General features: G+C 44.1%; 2 protein-coding genes across 6 annotated transcripts in view; both read right to left on the bottom strand.

Moving 5' to 3' along the window:
• The window catches only part of mbtps1 (membrane-bound transcription factor peptidase, site 1), a 29,913-nt gene extending 24,953 nt beyond the window's left edge, over positions 1–4,960 (bottom strand). For both annotated transcript variants that reach the window (XM_017717142.2, XM_017717143.2), the window contains exons 1-3: positions 4,787–4,960; positions 2,626–2,663; positions 1,952–2,499 (exon numbers count right to left, since the gene is read on the bottom strand). In XM_017717142.2, coding sequence (XP_017572631.1) covers positions 1,952–2,171 — 220 coding nt within the window. In that variant the 5' untranslated portion in view covers positions 2,172–2,499; positions 2,626–2,663; positions 4,787–4,960. The remainder of the gene's footprint in view (positions 1–1,951; positions 2,500–2,625; positions 2,664–4,786) is intronic.
• Positions 4,961–7,815: 2,855 nt separating this feature from the next.
• pskh1 (protein serine kinase H1) lies at positions 7,816–21,781 on the bottom strand. 4 transcript variants are annotated; one of them, XM_037540269.1, is made up of 5 exons: positions 21,714–21,781; positions 21,509–21,582; positions 21,221–21,425; positions 19,209–20,351; positions 10,563–10,880 (listed from the first exon to the last, which is right to left on the bottom strand). In XM_037540269.1, exons 4-5 carry the CDS (start codon positions 20,157–20,159, stop codon positions 10,563–10,565), a joined length of 1,269 nt encoding a protein of 422 aa, XP_037396166.1. In that variant the 5' UTR covers positions 20,160–20,351; positions 21,221–21,425; positions 21,509–21,582; positions 21,714–21,781. The 4 variants fall into 4 exon arrangements, with proteins under 4 accessions (XP_017572633.1, XP_037396166.1, XP_017572636.1 ...); XM_017717144.2 differs by having other exon boundaries at positions 7,816–10,880; positions 21,221–21,582; XM_017717147.2 differs by lacking the exons at positions 21,221–21,425; positions 21,509–21,582 and having other exon boundaries at positions 21,714–21,731.
• Between the last annotated feature and the right edge of the window lie 568 nt (positions 21,782–22,349).

Genomic DNA, 22,349 nt, shown 5'->3' with positions numbered 1-22,349 from the left:
GCCAGAATTCCTCTTTTAGTACTTTTACTTTATACCTAAGTACATTTGAAGGTAAATACTTTAGTACTTTTACTCAAGTGGAGGTCTAAAGGGAGGAACTTCTACTTTTACTGGAGTGATATTTTACCTATCTCTACTTTAACTCAAGTACATGACTTGTGTACTTCGTCCACCGCTGGTAATTTGGGAAACGCTTACACGCCGCCGCCCCCCCCACTTCTGATGAACTTCTAATTCAACAATTAAGGTCTTCAGAAAAACTAACATTAACACACAGCGCAAGTTGGATACTACTGCCTTAGACTATGGTATTTATAGTTGCGTGACCACAAGATGAACCCTCTACTACTCCAAACACACACACACACACACACACACACACACACACACACACGTTCAAACAGATCCTTTATCGGTACTGTAAAATGCTAAACCCAAGGCCTAAGTGTCTAAAGCTACTGTAATTTACACACAACTCCTATAACATCAAATGGACCTCTAAATAGACAAGAAGGCCGTTTACACCTCCGATCACATCCGGGTTTCACTTGACCGCATGAAAAGGCAGGTATAAACACACCAAGGGTACAATAAAATGGGATTACACCTGCTCACTCAAATCACAGGAGGTGGTCAGAGGAGGAGCTTGACCACATTCAACACCAGTGTAAGGGGAACACGCCTTCTGTATGTGCATGGTTACATAGCTGGAAACGCGTCTGCCAAATGCAGACTAACAGATGAGAGTATAAACACGGGAATGAAAGCTGGGGAATACACAGGGCCGGAGTTTTCCCCAAACCAAATGCCTTCTTGCACTCCAGGCCGACGAAAGCACCCAAGCATGCGTTGAGGCGCTTTTAGCGCAGTAGAAAGTAAAAGCTGATCTTATCCGGTCACACTGGGGGTCTTTCTAGTGAAAACTGTGAATGCAATCTGGCCAGAGTTTATCTAGATATGATCTCAGCATTTCCCCTACAGTAGCACAGGCCAGGCAACCCGGCTTGGACGAGAAATTAGACAGTAGTATGTAACTGGCAGATTAATGTTCGGTTCCTAACGCTCGGTTTTTGTGTGGCACTCCCTGAATTTTTGGGGGAAAAATCTATGTTTAAACTGTTTTGTATAATGTATTAATAATTTGAAATATAAAGCTGCACTAAATTCAGATCCCATCAGAGTAGCGCAAAGTGAAACTGGTTTGGCAGTTCGTTTTTCTAGCATCTAGTAGAATTTTATTAATTAGAACTTAATATGTTAATTTGGGGTGGTTTTATCTGTGTGTGTTATCTGTTATACTCCTGAAAAAGGAAACAAACGGTTCAATAATAAAAATACCTGCCACTTTATTGGCGATTAAAACCAGCGAGAGCTTCCGTTGCTATCTGCAGACATAAGCAGTCAACGTCCTACGGCACTGTTCACAAAGCCTTATAATCAAATCATCTAGTTGGGTTTTCTTATAGACCTGAAAGTCCAAACTGTATTTAGTGCTGATACCAAATGTTGGGTTTTAAGGAACCGTTAACACTATTCTTATACATTTCTACGAAAATATATGTAAATTATTCTTTGGCCCATTATGAACTATAAAGCACTCCGTCATACATGGACTGTTCATGTATAAATTAACTGACTATAAATGAAATCCTACAATCACAACCTACACTTTTGGAGAATAAATGTGTAGAGAATGTATAATGTTGTGTATTCACGTGTGCAGAGAAAATAATTCTGTACAATGATACAATCCAGTCCTGGTACCTGTGAAGGTGGTCTATGACCTGGCAATCAATCAATCAATCAATCAATCAATAAATAACCCATCCAAGAGAAACACAGAACCTGGACATGAAACATGTTAATGCACCGTGCAAACAGCCTTCAAAGCCACTGTATAAGAACATCCAACACCACACGGAGCTAAAAGACAACAGGAGACTCGACTTACCATGTTCTACTACTCTGGAGGAGAAGTCCACTTTCAGGGTGAGCTGAGAGCAGTTGGAGCTGAAGAATCCATCAGTGGCGGTGGAGGAGGAGGGTGAGCTGGGAGTCCCTGGCTCTTCCTCAGTCCCAGTCAGAGGCAAGCGCCCCACCAGCAGGGCCACAAATAGGAAGAGGCAGACTGGGGCCATAGTGCCTGCAGTCTGGTTCAGTTCATAGCTCATCCAAGGGAGTCTAAAAGTGTCAGTGCCTCTTAAGTCCCTGCATGAATGTGGCTGAAAATGAGCAATGGTGACTAAACAGTCCTGAAGATTTTGGGATGGGCTATATCTGGAACTCTGAAAAGCCTGATTAACACATGGCTTACGTTTTCATTTCTTTCTACGTTTTCTCTCCATTTTTGGTGTCCAGCACTTGGAGATCAGTGATACGTCACACAGAGAACGATGGGGGCCATTGTTCCACACAGAGACAGAGAGAGCACTAAAGCAGGTGAGAAAGGAGGTTCACCTAAGGGTCAGCTCTAAAAGCAAAGGAGTCTCCTTCCTTCTCCTATGGGAACAGAACACAAAACATGGCATTCAGAAATGTGCTCACTGGTGGCGTACGACACACAGAGCATCACAATGCGTCACAATAAGCCTTTCTGAGTACGTTGTGAATATCGTCAATACTTACAGTGCTGTAATATCACAATTCTGTCACATCTTCCACCTCTAAAATAAAATTAAACAAGAAAAAACAATGTCATTTGTATTAGGTCTGACTAAGACATGAATCCTTTACTATGAAATCTACGGTGAAATCACTACGAAGTTATTCCCATCATGCAGACTGATGAAGCCCTGATTAATCAAAGGTCCAGGTACCGGCTACTAAATTGCAGTTATGTGGGTCCTGAGATCTACACTGAGAGGTGCAGCCTGGTCCAAAGCCCTCCGGCTGCGGTCTCTGGTTCTGCTTAGGTGCACACCAATATGAATGATTTCTGAATTTATCAAAATGTGTGGGGTGTATGTGGTTATGCTAAACAGACGGTTGTCAATATTGTTGCAATGTTGAAACTCTTCCCCGATATTTCTGAAACAACATATTCCAACAGTACTAACATGTTGAACTGTGTGATATATTATATATATATACACACATACATACATACACATACATACATACATACATACATACATACACACACACACACACACACACACACACACCAAGGCCAGCACTACATAAAAGCAGTACTTGGAAAAACAACAAACCGTGAGAAATAGAAAAACCTGTTTTGTCTTTTATGCAATTTTTTAAACTAAAGAAACGAAGTAACGTTTAATCCAAAATCACAGCCAAGTCCTGCCAACGCATACGGGCACAAAGGATACCATTTCCAACACGGCACAAAATACCACCCTTTAGGAAATCTTAGTAACGGGTCTTTGGTTTCACTAAAAACCAGAGCCCCCAGCAAAGTGTGAGTGGGGGGTTGATTTCCCTGCTATCTCTAGAGTATTCATTTACACCTTAATAAAAAGCTGGACTAGATCCAGATGGAGTCAGTCTAGGCTGTTATGCAAGGCTGTTATTGCCTGCCTCACATCCTGGAATAAAAGGACAGCCCAAAATGTGCAGAGCAGATGGGCCTTCAATCCAGACCTGGGTCTGTATTCCCTGATCCAGCTGGTACCAGGCCTGTAAAAACGCACACCAAGACTACCGAGCGGCCACTTTTGCAGCAGGAGGTGAAGATGACAAAACAAAAACCTCAGTTTCTTAGTCCGGAATGTGCAGCTGAGAACAGAAGCGCTTTCCAGATGTTCTGTGGTAACAGCAAACAAAACAAGGTCCTCGGTACAAAACTGCACAACCACGGCCACTAGAAACGCGAAGCAGGTAACCTCGCTAGGTTATAATCCTAAAAGCCTGGTGGGAAAAGCAGAATAACACCACCACCTCCCGGAGCGGGCACTCCTCGGCCGGCTGTTTACGTGGTTAAACGGGCAACCCGGCTGCCCTTTCTGCGCTCAGTAGCGCGTTGTCTCCGTTCATTTGCGCACACAAACCTTTCTATTCCGAAGTTTCACCAACGCCGAGTAGATGTGATATTAAACCACGTTAGCTGATCGATCGTCTGTGGATTACCAGCTGTTATCGAGGTCTCTTCCTTCAGGGCTCTCAACGCAGAACAAAACGCTGCTCCGACCGCGAAGCCAGGCGAATTAAACCCGAGGTTTAGGCTTGGTAGCTGGGTTAGGGCACCGCTGTAATTAGGCTCTTCGCTGAGGCGCCGCGTCCGGACACATCTGCTTAAACTCGGGCGCGCTAAGCTAACTGCAGACAGCGGTTAGCCGGCTAGCTAGGTAGCAAGCTAAACGTTAGTCTATGTGTTAGCTTAGCTTAGCTTAGCTATCATTACCAACAACACAAAGACGGTGACGCGAGACTGGCCGAGTGCTGACTTTAACACGCTGGGCATCTGGTTTATAAAGCCGCAGCGGGGTTTAGTCGGAATAGATGCAAAACAAACAACGGTAGCAAATGCGGCTAAGCTAACCTGGCTAAGCTAGGATTTCTGAGGTAACTTCAGTACCACAACAAACACGCGCCAGGTAGGGTTACGCCTGAAAGCCACCTGACATATGAAAGCGCGAAGTAGACGTGTGGGGCTCGGGCTGTTAATGCTGGTAATTAAAGCACTAAATCGCACAGCCATCTAAATAAACCCACCCGACTGGGACCGACCGACCAGCCGAGCGGCCAAAGCGGCCAAGCGGCCAAGCATAAACACACGGGGCAAACTCGGGGAACGCCATAGAAACATGAGCACATACTGTTTACTCACCCTCACATCGCGACCAGAACGTTCTCCATCAGGTGGTGTGATAAATCACGTCTGAAGAACCTTCTTTGTTCTCACCACACACCAACAGAGACGCCTACACGCGACCCGCGGCTGAGTTTAGCTGCTGTGCCAAACTATCAACGCGTTCCCCTCGCTGCTGTAACTTGAGAGACCAGTAAGCGAAGCAGAGAGTAACCAATCAGCGAACGTTACGCCGTGTAAACAGCGCGAGTGACATCGCCTTCGTCCAATAAGACTTGGGGAGAGCGACAGGGGGGCGGGGAATAAGGCAAAATCACCCAAAGACGTCTGACATCTGACGGACCGCTGAGTCCCAAACCGACATACAGGCGACATAACGAAGCGTGATGAAGTGTGACGCACGGCTGCGGCCGCTTTTCTATGTTCACCTGCGTTCATCGCGGCAGAACGAGCCAATGCGGCGCCGAAGTGCGAAAGCGTTTCCTTTAGTAATGTTGCGCTAAAATGAATTCTCGCCTGAAAGGTAATCTGAATTGGTTGTATTCTGTGCGCGGCCACTAGATGGCGCGAAAACCTAAAAATGCCAAACACTCTTTGTTTCATACACTTTAATATAACCGCGCGCTGAGAGCCGCTGTCGCCCAGTTCAGTTTAAATCGTGACAAAACTGAGTTAAACCCACCGCTGGCGCTGAATCGCGACTGTGCGGTGCATTCCGTTCGCTGTTATTGCGCCGCCCTGTGGTCGCGAAGTGGATTCGCGTCGCTGTTAAAGGGGGACTACACCTACTTTTCAAAAGCCTGCCTAGTGGCTGAGATGCAGTCATTCAGGGCAAGTCGACGTGAAGTTGATTAAACGTTTTGGGCCGAAACTTTATCTTAAAATTAATAAAACTGATGTAAAACAGCGCCTCAGACACCAGACGCAGGAGGAGTCATAACCATGTAACGGCTTTCTGTGACGGAGCGTTTATAGGCCTCACACACGTCAGACGTCTGGCTCCTCACCACCCCTGTGAACCATTTTCGGGACGTTTCTCAGGAATGAAGCGTTTCACACCAAACCCCTCGGATTGATTCTGTTGACCATTTGATTAACTATAAACTGGAGCGGTCAGATAACACTGCTGCGCTTTACAGGAGAGGACAGAGCAGGCTCTACCTGCTCAGGAGACTGAGGTCGTTTGGAGGGCAGGGGGCGCTCCTGATGACCTTTTTTGACACAGTGGTGGCATCAGCCACCTTCTATGGAGTGGTCTGCTGGGGCGGCAGGAAGAAACTGGACAAACTGGTCAGGAGGGCCGGCTCGGTCCCGGGAACTCCTCTAGACCCAGTGCAGGCGGTGGGAGAAAGGAGGATGCTAAACAAGCTGGACAGCGACTCCCACCCCATGCGTGAGACGCTGGCAGCACTGGGCAGTTCCTTCAGTGACCAGCTCCTTCACCCCAAGTGTGTGAGGGAGCGCTATCGCAGGTCCTTCCTTCCTGCTGCTGTGAGACTGTTCAACCAGCACTGCTCCCAGTAGACCACACACACACACACACACACAATACACACACACAATATACATACACAATATCCATCCATCCATTTTCTAAGCCGCTTCGCCGTCAGGGTCGCAGGGGTGCTGGAAGGCAGGATACACCCTGGACAGGTCGCCAGTCCATCACAGGGCTACACACACAATATACACACAATATACACACATACAATATACTTACACAATACACACACACAATATACACACACAATATACACACATACAATATACATACACAATATACACACACAATATACACACATTCAGAATGCAAACATTTTTCATTGTGCAATATGTTCATAAGTGCAATGCAGATTTAATGCAACTCTTATTTTATTCTTATCCTTATTTTGTTGTAAACAGTCGAGATTTAACTTTAATTTTTATTATTTATAACGTTTATAACGTTTACACTGTTTCCCGTTTCTACTACTGAGTGTCTTACTCCTGTTACTCTGCTGCTGCTGTAATACTGTGAATTTCCCCGCTGTGGGACTAATAAAGGATCATCTTATCTTATCTTATCTTATCTTATCTTATCTCATCTCATCTCATCTCATCTCATCTTATCTTATCTTATCTTATCTCATCGTATCTTATCTTATCGTATCTTATCTTATCTTATCTTATCTTATCTTATCTTATCTTATCTTATCTTATCTCATCGTATCTTATCTTATCTTATCTCATCTTATCTTATCTTATCTCATCGTATCTTATCTTATCGTATCTTATCTTATCTTATCTTATCTTATCTTATCTCATCGTATCTTATCTTATCTTATCTCATCTTATCTTATCTTATCTTAATTACAGATAAAATTGGTGGAGCTCCCCTTTTTTAACTCTACCAGAACATAAAGTGTTGTTTTTTTTCTCAAACTTCACTGGTAAACATTTTTTAAATTGACTTGATTCAAATGAACACATTGGTCCCACATGAATAAAACAGCACAGCATCACAGCTGTTTCTCATTTTTTGGCAGTAATTGTATTTAACATATTTCATTCTTGTGGAGACCTTACGCACATTCAATCCCTCACGGTCCGAGTTTTAGTTTCTTTGGACTCGGAACCTTCCTGAGCACTTTTTGGGATTTTTCAAAGCCAATAATGGAAAATAGGAAAGCTGAATGGTTATTCCTAGTTGTTCATTTGAAGTATAACTTTACACAATTTCATTACTGTAGATCACTCAGCAAGTTCTTTAGCATCACACTAAATTTAGCTTGAATGGGTTATGAATGGGTTATGAATGGTTATGAATGGGTTATGAATGGGTTATGAATGGGTTATGAATGGGTTAACCGCTTCACATCTCAGATTTATTTCATACAGAAGCTTATGGTTCAGCAACTACGGGGATTTCGGTGTAAACTAATGTAGCTATATTTAGGCTAGAGAAGAACCCAGGTCCCACCCACGGCTCGTTAAAGGGTTAAGCCATGTAAATTCAAAGCACCAGCGTCCAACTTCTGGAACCACAAGAAAAACTGACTTGCGAAATGTGAAACTACGTCGAAATTCTTTAATTGAGACATCTGATAAAAACAAAACGAGCAGATTCACTATTCTGAAAAAAAGTTAACATGACTTATTATCCTTCGTTAAAACAAAATCAGACACAAACAAGACATACATGGACACATTTTCCTTCAGGAGACAGTGTTGGAATGGTTTCATCAAATGGACAACACTTGCACCGGAGTTAAACACACAATTCCACGTACTGTACGGTTTGGCGATTCCATCAACTTTTCCTCTTAATGTTTTTGGCAGCAATTTTCCTCTACCGGCAAGTGGCAGAGACCTCCTTTTATTTCCTTTAATTAGTAAACAAACTACAAATTCAAACTACTAACATACAGTTGTAAGAAAATGTCCTTCCATGAAAGTAACTTGCCTGTTTAGTAAAGACAGAAAAGCATAAAACAAAACAGTGGTCTTCCCACATACAAACAGTGGTCTTCCCAACATACAATTACTGAACCAGAAAGTCACTTCTGTTGGTGATCCTAATGAAAATAAATCACTTCAGCACGTAAGAGATATTGTGAATGGGAAAGATCAGCCAGGCGACTGTGTTCTCCTTCAACAGCCTGGTTCCTATTGCGCTACAGGTGCTCTGGATGGAACCGTTTAGCTTTGAAATTCACAGGATAATATAGTGTGGATATTTTAGGAATGCTGTATTGTCCTTTCAAGGTAACTTCAAGACGAGTTCAAGATAACGCTTAAATTAAGACACAATGGAATTCAAACAGCTGCTGTATTTCTTTTGGACAAATACTGTCTTTAAAAGAGAAACCACGCAAAATAAAGTTCTGTAGCCAAAGAAGCATCACTACCTCTGCCTATAACCAATACAGGTAACACTTTACTGTCAGGGACGGCTCATAAGGCTTCATCACACCTGCACACGCTTGTCCAGTCAACTGACATTAACCTACATAAATGTTTAGAAATGCCAGTTCCACCAGGCGTCAATCGCTATAAAGGTTACGTTCGCCGATTTTGACCAAAGTTGACTAAAGTAGCCTTCATGGCAGATGATGCCTATTAGTAGGACTATGTCAAGCTTATGCATGTCATATGTAGCCTTATGAACAGAACTCTACAGTAAAGTGTCACCCAAATAAACCTCTGATCAAGTACAGACATTTACTGTAAGAACGAGGAAGATGAGCACACTTTCAAAGCACGCGCAGCAGGTGTGTGAAGTGATTCAGACTAGACACATTTCATCGCTCACACTTCAAAGGAATTATTGGCAGTGTGAACAAAAAACTGCGCACCCTTGATCAAATTATCTTGTTTTCTTGATTTAAAAAGTAAGTTAACATCAGCAATCATGGAACAAACAAACACTTTTTCGCTAACTTTAACATATTTGGAAAAAAAATAAAATATTAAATGTGCATAAACTTTTGCGTGGGCCCCATTTTCTGTTTTATTATTTTACACCGTTTAAATTAAGCAAATAATCAAAAAACCTGTGCATTAACGTGTGCAGTTGTGTGTTCTCAATAGAAAATAAAATCTCATTTGACCAGGGGCGCACAAACTTTTGCATTCAGTTGTATTCATATGATGATATTTATCCAGGAGCACAAGACTCTCTACAGGGTCTGTAGTCGAAACAAACTTTGCACACAGCTTAATCAGATTTGCCATGTTTGTAACCGATGCTGAAAACTAGGGATGCACAACGGGAATCAGCAGATTTTTGCTCCAATCACGCGATGCAGCTAAGATCTTGCTGCATTTTGACGCTGCTACACCTGTGAGAATGTAATTAGAAATAACTAATTGTGCTTGATGTATTTTATTAGAACAGGCAACTGATTTTACATTTACAAAGCCAGTGCGGTCCCTTAAAGAACAATGACGTGACTTCTACTGTGACTTTTGGGTTTCATGTGTTCAGTTAATCCATACAGAACTCGGAATCAGCTATAACAATTTCTAATCGGTGCATCTCTGCTAAAACGTTCTCAACTCAATCGAAGATATTCCCGCTTCTTTTCATGACCAACGACAGATACGACTGCAGGATCCACCTGGAGAGCAGGTGTGACTGGCTGAAGCGGAGTCACTGGACGACAGCCACATATTTGGCATCTTCCGGTTCAACATCCTCCTACAGACTGACTTCATCCAAGTGGTTTCTTTAGACACATAAAAGACTACTTTGACCTTCACACCTCAAGTGATGTTTTTGGCACAAGAGATTCGATTTAGGCAGGACATGTTGTAAATATCTGATTGACAGCATAAACTTTCCCCTCCCAGAGAAGCCGCCGACCGTAACGGCGCCCTCACAAAATAATTCACAGCAAAATGAAGGAAGGACTCAGAACAGCCACATGTATTTAGTAATCCTTCCAGCAACTTCATCATGTAGAACTCTGTTCAACAGATACAATCAGATAAAATGCTCGATGAAACAGTAACTTCAAAGACGGCAACATAACGAAAAAAACATCAACAATAAATAAATAAGGGGGAAACACAAATAAGGGGAACAAAAAGAGAAGAAGAGCAATAGAGATGGACTGAAAGACGAGTGAGACGTTTATTGGCTCTGTGGTCGGGTGCGAATCCTTTAGGGAGTTTTTCCCCCACACACACGCACACACACACACACACACACACACACACACAACGGCTCCACACCACTCCACCTCCTATGGGTCCCTTTGGCTCCTACGTGGGTCTCTTCAGTCTCTGTGTGTATGTGAGTGTGTATCCTCTCTCAGCCATTGTATTGCTGCTGATAGCGACGGTTGAGCTCCCTCAACTCCTTCTCCCGGACGCGCCGTGCTCTGCTGGACTTGGTCGAACGGGTCGAGCGAGTGGACTGGGTTGACTTGGTGCTGTGGCAGCGCGAGGATGCCCTCTTCAGGAGGTTCTGGGAGATGCAGCGCTGCAGGTTCTTCATGGTTGACGAGGCAGCCATACTGACGATCCAGGGGTGTTTGAGTGCCTGGCCGGCTGTCAGACGCTCGCTGGGGTCCACCGTCAGCACACGGTCAATGAAGTCCTTTGCCAGGTTGGACACACTGGGCCACGGCTGACGGAAAGTAAAACAGCAACATTAAAACCACACTCAGACTTTTCCAAATTCACTACGGTATTACAATTACAGTAGTAATAGCCTAGAATGACTATTAATGAACTGCCTATTAATTCTATTCTAGCAGAAAAAGGGATGCATTACTGAATCTTGTTATAACAGATTCCTCACATTCCCAGCTTGGTAGCATTGTCTGAGCAGTGAAACCTGGCTAAGTGGTGGAAATTGGCAACAGCTTAATAAGAGGGAAATCCGAATACAATAATAAATGAATGAAGGAATACATACATACATAACTTGGTCTGTATGACTTGGGGGCCCTCAGTGAGTGCTTATACCACTTATAGCAAGAAAACCCTGAACAGCTTTCAAAAGCGTCAAGGATGCAGACACATTCTAGATCAATGCATCGAGATGCTCAACGCAGTTTGGCAACAAAAACATTAAGAACTGAAAAAGTTTTACTCAGCGGTTTTCAAAAGATCTATAACTATTGATGCAAGACCTTCCCTGCACCACATGTTTAAAAACCAAAGCAGGGTTTATTCTCACCATGACGATGCTGAACTAGTTCAATCTGATCTAGCACTCGCTGCTTTCATGATTTTAAAGGACACAGCAAGGACATTTTCATATTTGGAATCAGCCTGAAATGTACATATTGGTATATGTCACGATTGGCTCCTCCCACTCCTCCATGTGCTTTTGTGTTTACTTTCTGGTCGTCCACGTGCCTCTTTGTTTTGATTCCTTGATGTCCAGCCCCCTTGTTTCGCTACTCCGCTCCTGATTGTTCCCACCTGTATTTCAACCTGTGTCCCGTTATCCTTATTAGCCCTGTGATATTTAAGCCCTGTGTTCGTTGGTCTTTGTTTGATTGGTGTGAATTGTTGTTTGTAAGCCTGTTTTGACGTGCTGTTTGTATAGTTTGGATTTGTTTGTTTGGTTGTATTTCGTCACGTGTGTCCTTCATTCTATCCGCGTTAGATCTTTGAACGTGGACTGTCATGACCACGACCCTGGATTTGCCCTCAGTAAAAGTGGCTTATCTCAGCGTTTGCGTCCGCCTCCTCGCTCCTTGTTACAGTATATCCCTATGAGTAAAAAATCCAGAAAACTTTTTACTGCTATTGAAGTTATGACCTCAATAATGCACCAAGAGCCAACATAACATTTCTTTTTGAGGCAACTTGTCTGGAGATTTTTTTATAGCACATAATAACATGAATCAGACTGCCTCATTCCCTTAGGGCCCTTAAATCTGCTGGGGTCTTACATTAGAACTGGAACACCAGACAGTGTATTCATTGTAGACTCATGTCCACAGTGTTACTGGAAGGTTAGTTTGTGTAGTGAAGCAAGACATGACAACAATATTAAGTTATGTGAACTTTTATCTTGACCAATAAGGGGAATAAAACTAGTGGTTCACTTTTAATTTTTCTCTTCACTTAATTCGGCTTCATGTGACAGAGAGAACGCAAAACACAAACGAGCTTTGTCTGTGTGACTTGTGTGACTCTTCCCCATAAACCCCACATCAGCCATTGTGTGTGGTTCTGAGCAGGAGACTGACGCACACACTCTGCCAGACACACTGCAGCCTTGCATCACACACTCCAAGTAGGGGGTTAGTGTGGGATAAGACACGATGACAGGAGAGTACTGGACACCGTCCAATCAATACACACGCACATACATACACGCACACACGCGCACAAAAACACAAACAAACACATAATACCACAACACAGGGAAAGTCACTCACCAACATAAACACATTCACAATTGGACAGTCAAGCACTTCCTTCAGCAAGAAAGCAAGGGCTGGTTTACCGTAATGGAAAACCAAGTAAAAGAAGGGTTTCGAACAAACATCCAGACAGATGAACAGGACAAAGGCTGAACTATCACAGGCTATTGTTTCCTGGTTTCGGGACAGTGGCCTTCTGGGGAATATTTCTGCTGAGGAATGCAGTTTTGAATATACTGGGTAAAAGCCTACATCCCTTCATGTAGCTTCATAACAACAGGCTGTCAGCCTTTCTATGCTGTAACACAAGTCCTACAAACCACCAGTGGGCCCCAAATGCACCACATTATAGGGCTGTACAAATCACAGCAAGCAACAACGACCGTGATTATTCTGAGCAATATCATGATCTCCATTATTTAGCGCAATAAAAATCATATGAGCATTCCTGTGATGCATTACGCTTTCACTGATTCCAAAAATAGTGGCCAAATTATGATTTTTTCACCTTTAATTTGGAGCTATAAGGCTAACAGTGTTAACAAACTCTAGAAGTCATCAGTTACGCCAGTTCATCGTGGTTGTGCAGACTTGTCGATGTGGTTCAGGGAACAGTCTGACACTGAACTCGAAAGACCAAAGTGTGCTGTCACTTCAAACAGGTGTTCGGCTGAACTCCAGCCTTCATCGCTACGCCGCGAGGTTTTGGTTTTATAGCACAAGGAAGTCATACACAGGTCGCACAAGACAGTGTGACCTTCACGAAGATAGGGATGCTTTTTGTGTAGTTTCGGTGATGTATTTATGAAAAAGGTTTGGGTGACTATTGGCTTAACATTAGCCGTGTAGCTTCAGTGCTAAACTAAAGAAGCAAAATTTGGACACCAAACTTCTCTTGGCTGATTGGCTGACCTGTAAAATGCAATCACACAGTTATATCAGTTACATCTCTAACAACAGAAAACATCAAAAAAACATCCATTTCAAAACGGAATTTTGAAACGTAGATGATCATTTGAAGATACTGAATAAGAGGCCAGTGTCCTAGACCCAAATTAAGCCTATACTGAAAAGAATTTCCAGCGGTGATTTGGCGATTCACCACAGACACATCTATTCAGCCTCAGACGAGGCTTAAGCTATGTCCGGGAAACCGGCCCAGGAAGTACAAAACACTAAGGTTTGCAATTATCAGATTCACTGAAAGAAGACATTCAACTTCAGGGCTTTAGTCAGTTTGTTAGTTCCTGGAATAAATCAGAGCTTACTAATAAATCAGCCGTGTTCATATAAATTCGCCGGCTACTTCTAGTAGAAGAATCATCAAGTGTCATATACACAAATTCTTTCAGGAGCCCTGACAGAGAAATGATCCCTGCACTGCATGTGATGTGTGCATATAAATGTACTATATACACACGGTATTTCCAAAAGTATTCGCCCGTCTGGCTTCACACGCATATGAACCTGAGTGGCATCCCATTCTTAATCCATAGGGTTTAATATGATGTCGGCCCACCCTTTGCAGCTATAACAGCTTCAGCTCTTCTGGGAAGGCTTTCCACAAGGGTTAGGAGTGTTTATGGGAATTTCTGACCGTTCTTCCAGAAGCGCATTTGTGAGGTCAGACACTGACGTTGGACGAGAAGGCCTGGCTCACAGTCTCCGCTCTAATTCATCCCAAAGGTGTTCTATGGGGTTGAGGTCAGGACTCTGTGCAGACCAGTCAAGTTCTTCCACACCAAACTGGCTCATCCACGTCTTTATGGACCTGCTTTGTGCACTGGTGTTCAGTCATGTTGGAACAGGAAGGGGCCGTCCCCAAACTGTTCCCACAAAGTTGGGAGCAGGAAATTGTCCAAAATCTCTTGGTGCTGAAGCTTTAAGAGTTCCTTTCACTGGAACTAAGGGGCCGAGCCCAACTCCTGAAAAACACCCCCACACCATGATCCCCCCTCCACCAAACTTTACACTCGGCACAATGCAGTCAGACAAGTACCGTCTCCTGGCAACCGCCAAACCCAGACTCGTCCATCAGATTTCCAGACGGAGAAGCGTGATTGGTCACTCCAGAGAACACGTCTCCACTGCTCTAGAGTCCAGTGGCGGCGCTTTACTCCACTGCATTCCACGCTTTGCATTGTGCTTGGTGATGTGAGGCTTGGATGCAGCTGCTCGGCCGTGGAAACCCATTCCATGAAGCTCTCTACGCTGATCTTGAGCTGATCTGAAGCCCACAAGAAGTTTGGAGGTCTGTAGTGATTGACTCTGCAGAAAGTCGGTGACCTCTGCGCACTATGCCCCTCAGCATCCGCTGACCGCTCTGTCATTTTACGTGGCCGAGTTGCTGTCGTTCCCAATCGCTTCCACTTTGTTATAATACCACTGACAGTGGACTGCAGAACATTCTTTCACTAATGTCTGTAGAAGCAGTCTGCAGGCCTAGGTCTTCTTCTTTTGGCTGCTCCCTTTAGGGGTGGCCACAGCGGATCATCTGCCTCCATCTTGCCCTATCCACTGCCTCCTCTACTTTTACACCAACCATCTCCATGTCCACCTTCACTACATCCATAAACCTTCTCTGAGGTCGACCTCTTCTCCTTCTACCCGGCAGCTCCATCTCCAACATTCTTTGCCCAATATATATCCACTATTCCTCCTCAACACATGTCCAAACCATCTCAACCTGGCCTCTCTGGCTTTATCTCCAAACTGCTCCACCTTCACTGTCCCTCTGATCTGCTCATTTCTAATCTTGTCCAGCCTCGTCACTCCCAACGAAAATCTCAGCATCTTCATCTCCGCCACCTCCAGCTCAGCCTCCTGTCTTTTAGACAGAGCCACAGTCTCCAAACCAAACATCATAGCAGGACGCACTGCTGTCTTGTAAACCTTCCCTTTCACTCTTGCTGCTATCCTTCTGTCACACATCAGCCCTGACACCCGTCTCCACCCACTCCATCCTGCCTGCACCCTCTTCTTCACCTCTTTTCTACACTGTCCATTGCTCTGGATGGTTGACCCAAGATATTTGAAGTCATCCACCTTTACGACCTCTACTCCTTGCATCTTCAAGTCTGCAGGCCTAGGTGCTTGGTTTTATACAACTGTGGCCATGGAAATGATTGGAATACCTGAATTCAATGAGTGAATACTTTTGGAAATATAGTGTACATGATATACATTACATAGGCCCTGTTCACGATCTCAGGTGATCTGATCTCAAGACTGGCATTTCCATGTATCTCAAATGCGTCTTCAGTCGGCACATGTCATCTGATTTTATGACTGGAGGAAAGGAACCATGCACATTTGCTACATCAGTGTCTGCTACATTTGCTGTCAGACAGAAATGGCCCACGAGTCCGTGTTAATGTACACGTAAGGGCTGTTACAAACACACACACCACATGGAGCGCTAACACAACTTGTAAACAAGCAGGAGAGGAGACACATCTGCTTTCATCTCTGCTGTGATGATGATTAAGCAGCCCTTCAGCGCTGCCAGGAACACTTCGAGATTCTTTAGTGTTCACACTACAAATTCTATATGGCCATATGCGTCCCTCTTACCCCATTCACACTTTAGCACTGCCCATTTACAGTGGGATCACCCAGTGGGATCACCCAGTGGGGTCACCCAGTGGGGTCACCCAGTGGGGTCACCCAGTGGGGTCACCCAGGTGTAAAAATAGTCACATAATGCCATTTCATACTGTAGGTGGATGTTAAACAATTGTAATTGCATCCGTCTCTTCAAACCACATTCGACAATACAAAACCCTCCCAACACCGAACTGGCTCCTCCCTCTAATACTGAAGTTAAAAAGGCCACTAGATTATCGCCACTAACGGTCACTGCAGCATCTTCCCAAACTAGACAGAATAAAGAACCATTCTGATCTTTATTTCACCTTGTTTATATTCACCATCTCACCTCAATGCACTTTTAAGATTTTACAGTTTAATACATTTTTTAAGACAAGCGCTCTATGACTAATTACTCCTACATATTGTAAATATTAGTGTAAAACGAGTGTAAAAAAATTAATAACATGAAGAATTGTGACTTTCAAGGTGGCAACCTTTTTTTATAGATAATGAAATATTACTGTTATTAATACCCTAATACCAATATTACTGCTATCAATACCCTAATACCAATATTACTGCTATTAATACCCTAATACCAATATTACTGCTATTAATATTAGTAGTATAATAACTCTGTAGGTAGTCTGACCAGAGGAGGACGGGTCCCCCCTGGTGAGCCTGGTTCCTCCCAAGGTTTCTTCCTCAGCTCTGAGGGAGGTTCTCCTTGCCACTGTTGCCCCTGGCTTGCCCACCAGGGGGTTTCTGTACATTCTTACAGTCCTGTTGAAACTTTGTCTTTTCCGAAATTCTGTGAAGCTGCTTTGTGACAACATCCGTTGTAAAAAGCGCCACAAATAAATTTGATTTGATTTGATTTGATGAAAAACGCCGGACAACACAAGCTGTTGTTGTATGTGGCTGATTTTAATGTTATGTGCCACACAGCAATCGGATTTCAATCTGAATGATTGGAGTCACATTTGTTTACCAAGTGGAAATGCATGAGGTTAAATGTGGAGGCCACATGAAAAGAGCGTCTGTAAATGGGGCTGATGTTAGCCGTTCTGTTGGTTATCTTATGTTAAGTGGAGGGTTGCACATCACATCATAATTGGAAAGATTTGTAAGTGGGCTTTGGGCTTGTGTGGTAGCTACGTCTGTTACATCTACTGTCTCTAAAGAAGCAAGTATGTGGTTAGAAAGCAAAATATCAAAAAGATTTGGACTTGGCCGACTTACAGCAAGTTAATGGAGGGTCACAGATGGCAGAGCGAAGCATCTTCTACCATTTTCATGTAATCCCTTATCCCTTATGCTCGGAAACAGCATAAGGTTGTTACTCATTTTACTGCCAAAAATGTGGCATATGCTAAACGCTGGCAGACAGTCTTAATTGAACAGTTTGGACCGGTTCTGAAATGAACAGGTTTTCATATACAGGGGTTGCAGAACAAGCAATTTTTTCGGATACAGTGGAAGCTGGAAAATGGACAAACGGACATAAACGATAACAATAAAAGCTCACAGGTGCTGATGTTGCATTGGCCAAGGGCTCAGACGTTCATGGAAACGGTATTAATTAGCACAGAGCTTCTGGCTTTTAGTACGCAACCCGTCATTCCCAACAGCCTGAGAGTAAATATATAGAATTATCTGTGAAGAATTATTTGTATATAATTCTGTTTAATGCAAATTCATTAGATCTCATGTCCCACCCTTCTGATACAACCCCAAAGTTGGCATCATCCACCCCTTTTGGGAGTAGCATTGTTAAATTACAAATCAAACATCCCAAAGACAATTTCCTGTCTCAGTAATCACTGAACGCTTTATTTTTGCTCCCATTTCACAAAATATTGTTTATTTTGCCCATTTTGCTAATAGAGAGTCTCAGCTGTTCATTAGGGAGGAATATATGCAAACACAACAATGGGCTGGGACGTATTCATGAACTGTCATTCTAGCATCCCACCACACCGGTCAGAGACAATTCCACATTGATTCCTTTTATGGGAATTTTATTCAGAGTCATGACAGATGTTCGAGAAAATTACACTCATCAAACAAAGTGGTGGCACATCACAGATTCTGCCCCTGTAACGGTGGCACACTCAGATGAAGAGAAGTAAACCCTCCATAATGAGTAACTGGATCAGGGCACAAATAGGCCAGTCACGGTCACGAAATCGGAGCTGATGATTAATTGTCTTTAGCACAATTACGGCAATTAGCTGTGTTGCTCATTGTATGCAAGAAGCCATGATTTCATATTCCACAATCAGTAGTGGCGGCATAATACCATTTTTTTTCTTTTCATATACTGACACTGATATTGACATCTTGAGTATCGGTCAATACCAATTTGATATTTCTTATTTAAAAGCTACTAAGGCTTAAAATGAGCTATTATTTATTGAAGCACTTCACTTAAGATGAGCAGTGTGTGTGTGTGTGTGTGTGTGTGTGTGCTATTTCAAGCTAGATTTGATTAAATCGGATTCCCCTCTTTTTTCCCCTTTCATATCCAATCCAGCATTTCCTGCTGATATTACCTCAATAACAGTTATTGTTGTCCAATCAGTGTGATCAGCACACAAGTGAACACCTGAAGCACAGCTACATCACCTCTTTATTGCCTTTACTTAGACCATGTCATAATTATGACTTTAAACCCTAATGAAGTGATGTGTGGGGCACACATCAGTTCCTCCCTCTCATAACTACATATATTACATATTAATTTCAGCAACTACTCTGAAATTCTTGTGTGACATATATAAATATGTTACCTATTAGTTCTGAAAAACTTACTGCGAAACAAAAAGTATGAAGATTAACTGAATAACAATAATAAACGTAACTTAAGGAGTTAAACACATCTGATCTTCAGAGAGCACAACATGTCAAATTAAAACACGTCCAAGAAACTTGGAACCTCTTCCTGAATGATAGCAGTGGAAGTGATGCTGGATTCTTACCTCTCCAGAGAAGCTGTACTTCCCTTTGAGGATCTGCCTGTAAAGTCGCATGCGGTTGTCGTCCTCGAAGGGCATTGTGCCACTGAGAAGAATGTAGGAGATGACTCCCAGGGCCCACATGTCCACAGCATTTGTGTACGGCTTGCGCACCAGGATCTCCGGGGCGATGTACTCAGGAGTGCCGCAGGTGGTCTTCATCAGGCACTCATCACCCTTCTTGCGCGTGCTGGCCAGGCCAAAGTCCGTGATCATGATCTTGGAGTCGGCACCAGGGTGGTAGTAGAGCAGGTTCTCTGGCTTCAGGTCACGATGTGTGATCCCCAGAGTGTGCAGGTACTTCACACCTTCCAGAACCATCTGCAGCACACGAGTGGCATCCCGTTCAGTGAAGGAGCCACGGGCGATGATGCGGTCAAACAGCTCACCGCCAGTGGCCAGCTCCATCACCATGTACACACGCTCAGCTGTCTCAAACACCTCCATGAGCTGGATGATGTTGGTGTGGCGCACACGGCGCAGCACACACAGTTCTGATTCACACACCTCACGGCCCTCGCGGTACCGTGTCTCAATCATCTTGATGGCGTATGGCTGTCGCGTGTTCTTATGCTCCACTCGCACCACCCGGCTGAAGCTGCCCCGGCCAATCAGGGCCTTAATCTCATACTTGGCAGTCACCCGAGGGTCAAACTTGGCCCTGTATTTGGCCACCTTGCTGCGCCGGGGGTTAGTAGGCTCAGCTTGACCGTTGGGTGGGGACTGGGGGGCAGCAGCCACCGCAGCAGCATGGCCCTGGCTCTGAGGCGAGGGCGAGCCGGTTTTGTCTGCGCCAATGTCCCCCACGTTGAAGTTCTTATAGACATCAGTCTGGTGAGGCTCTACCTTCTTGACTAGGTCTAGCTGGACATCTGCCGGTGGTTCTGGGAGGACCTTGCTCGTCCTGCACCCCATCACGTCAGAATCCTTCCTCCTTGATGCCAGCAGCACATCCTCATCGCCCAGGCAAGCAGCCAATCAGCATACGGCACTGGGCCGCAGCAGTCAAAAGCACAGGCAGAAGCCTCCAGGGCCGTGCTCAACACTGAAGGTCACAAAGCAGCACCAGAAAACTAACGTCTCCTCAGGCGGCGCACGACGGTCGGTCTGAAAGGGTGAAAACATGCAGAATTAATGTTAAGAATACTGCTGTAAACACCCCAGAAAGCGAGGCCAGAACATGAATATACATTTCCAGCTCTGCATCTACTTTACCTTTCTGTTATGCTTATTACATGATTTCACTCCACTGCCAGCTGTACAGCAAAACAGTCTATTACAGTGATATTATCCTGTAATGAGGTCATCAAGGTTATCGTTAAATAACAGAGCAACTACCCAACACCTAAAAATGGAACATTTATGTGGGTTATCTTTCATAAATCTGAGAACACATGAGAAGACATGTAGGCCACGTGACATCTGTTAGATTAGCTGTAATAATGCAGAAATATCCTGAACTACACTAAATAAGAGGCCAACTGTGATTACAACGTGTATAAAACCCTCTACATTAAGTTCTGGGTTTATTCCGAACACGCTGAGTTTGTGCTTTACGGCGTAAAAAGGAGGAAAATGTAAATCTGTCTACAAATTATTTATGCAAATGAACCGACTCTGTATTAGACAGACAGACAGACAGACAGACAGACAGACGTGTGTCAGCTTTAAAGCGAGCGAGCCGAGCTAAAGACCACTGGAAGCTCATAACCATTCCCGGGTTTCTCTGCGTTTCTGGGTCGGTACCGGTGCTGTCACTAAAGCCACTGAGCAGTTTAGTCCGCATTCACACTTTAAACAAAGAGCTGCAGCGCGAACTGTTAGAAGAATGTGGCTCCAACTTTCACGAGGCCTGGAGCCGAGAAAGCGCTGGATCCAGCCCGCTCCCACCGCCAGCAGAGCCTGGACACCCCCGGAAAGCGTCGCGGGCGGCGCCTGGACACTCCAAACACCGAAATGTTGGTTTTTAACTTCACCTTATTCAGGATTCCGTCACACACGGAGGGAGTCGCGGGGAAGGATCCTCCAGCTTGCCAACGCCAGCCTCCTCACCCCACTCTCAGCTGTTCTCTCCGGGTTTTTTTGGTGCAGATTTTCTCAAAACTTTAGTCCACTTCAAACGAGCCGCCCGTCTGATCGAACCGACGCGCTGAGCGACGGCGCCGGCGCTCCGACCTCAGCCTTACCGCGCGAGAAGGAGGGAAAGAGAAGGGTTAGAAAAGCGGAGCGCTCGCCTCGAAACGGTGTTTTCGGAATGGGACCACCTTTTTTCCTGTGTAGAGGAGAGGAGGGCTTTTCTGGGGGAAGACCTCCGCTTGTTTCGACCCCTGCAAGAACTCTGGTGAAGCCAGAATTAGCCAGCGTTAGAAAATGGCCGAGGGACAAGCAGAGAAGGGAAACTTTGCTTTGAAACACATCAAACTTTTTTTTTTTATGGAACCAAACTTTCTCTCAGAAACACAGACTGACCTCGTCCTCTCACACTCGCTCAGACAGACGCCAGACAGACGCCAGACAGACGCCAGACGAAGAGACACTCTGCGCTTTAATGTTAGAGTCAGTTATAAAACCGTGTTTACTCTCTGGTGCCCAAACTGTCACTTTTAAACCTTTACACTCATTTATATTAACATAAGTCTTTATATTAGGACATATCACTATTGTGGGGAGGCTGGGGCACTTATTTCTAAATTATGCTAAATTAACTTTTTTCACATTCAAAAGTACTTTTAGTACTTAAAAGTCATTTGTAGCCAAACAGAATTATTGCCGTGTTCATTCAGCAAAAAACAAATCAATTAAAAATAAAAAGAAACATTAAACTGTCTTTTCCAAACTTATTTTTGGAGTTGACTTGAGTTTAACCGACTCTTATTTTGTAAAAGTCAAATTCCTAAATAGCTCCTTTCCCCGGGAGTGGTTGCTGGCTTCCACTGTGGGATCTAGAGGAGCTGAAAGCCCGTGTTCCTGAGCAGGGAGCAGCGAACTTGGGATTCAGAAACAGAAAGATTTCCGAGGTTGGGTCTCTCGCTCGTCTGAAGTCAACCATCATCTTTTATTGGCTTGTCTCTTCCCTCAATCAACAAGTAATAAATTAGGCTATTA

The sequence above is a fragment of the Pygocentrus nattereri genome, chromosome 7 (genome assembly GCF_015220715.1).
Source record: "Pygocentrus nattereri isolate fPygNat1 chromosome 7, fPygNat1.pri, whole genome shotgun sequence".
Classification (NCBI taxonomy): domain Eukaryota; kingdom Metazoa; phylum Chordata; class Actinopteri; order Characiformes; family Serrasalmidae; genus Pygocentrus; species Pygocentrus nattereri.
This window is presented reverse-complemented; position numbering and strand designations above follow the sequence as displayed.

What these genes read in the sequence shown, in the direction of transcription:
- pskh1 (XM_017717144.2), bottom strand. Translation starts at nt 20,159, where the DNA reads ATGGGGTGCAGGACGAGCAAGGTCCTCCCAGAACCACCGGCAGATGTC. An exon ending in AGTACAGCTTCTCTGGAGAG is followed by an intron (nt 10,881 to 19,208) that starts GTAAGAATCCAG and finishes ACTTTCCGTCAG; the next exon opens with CCGTGGCCCAGTGTGTCCAA.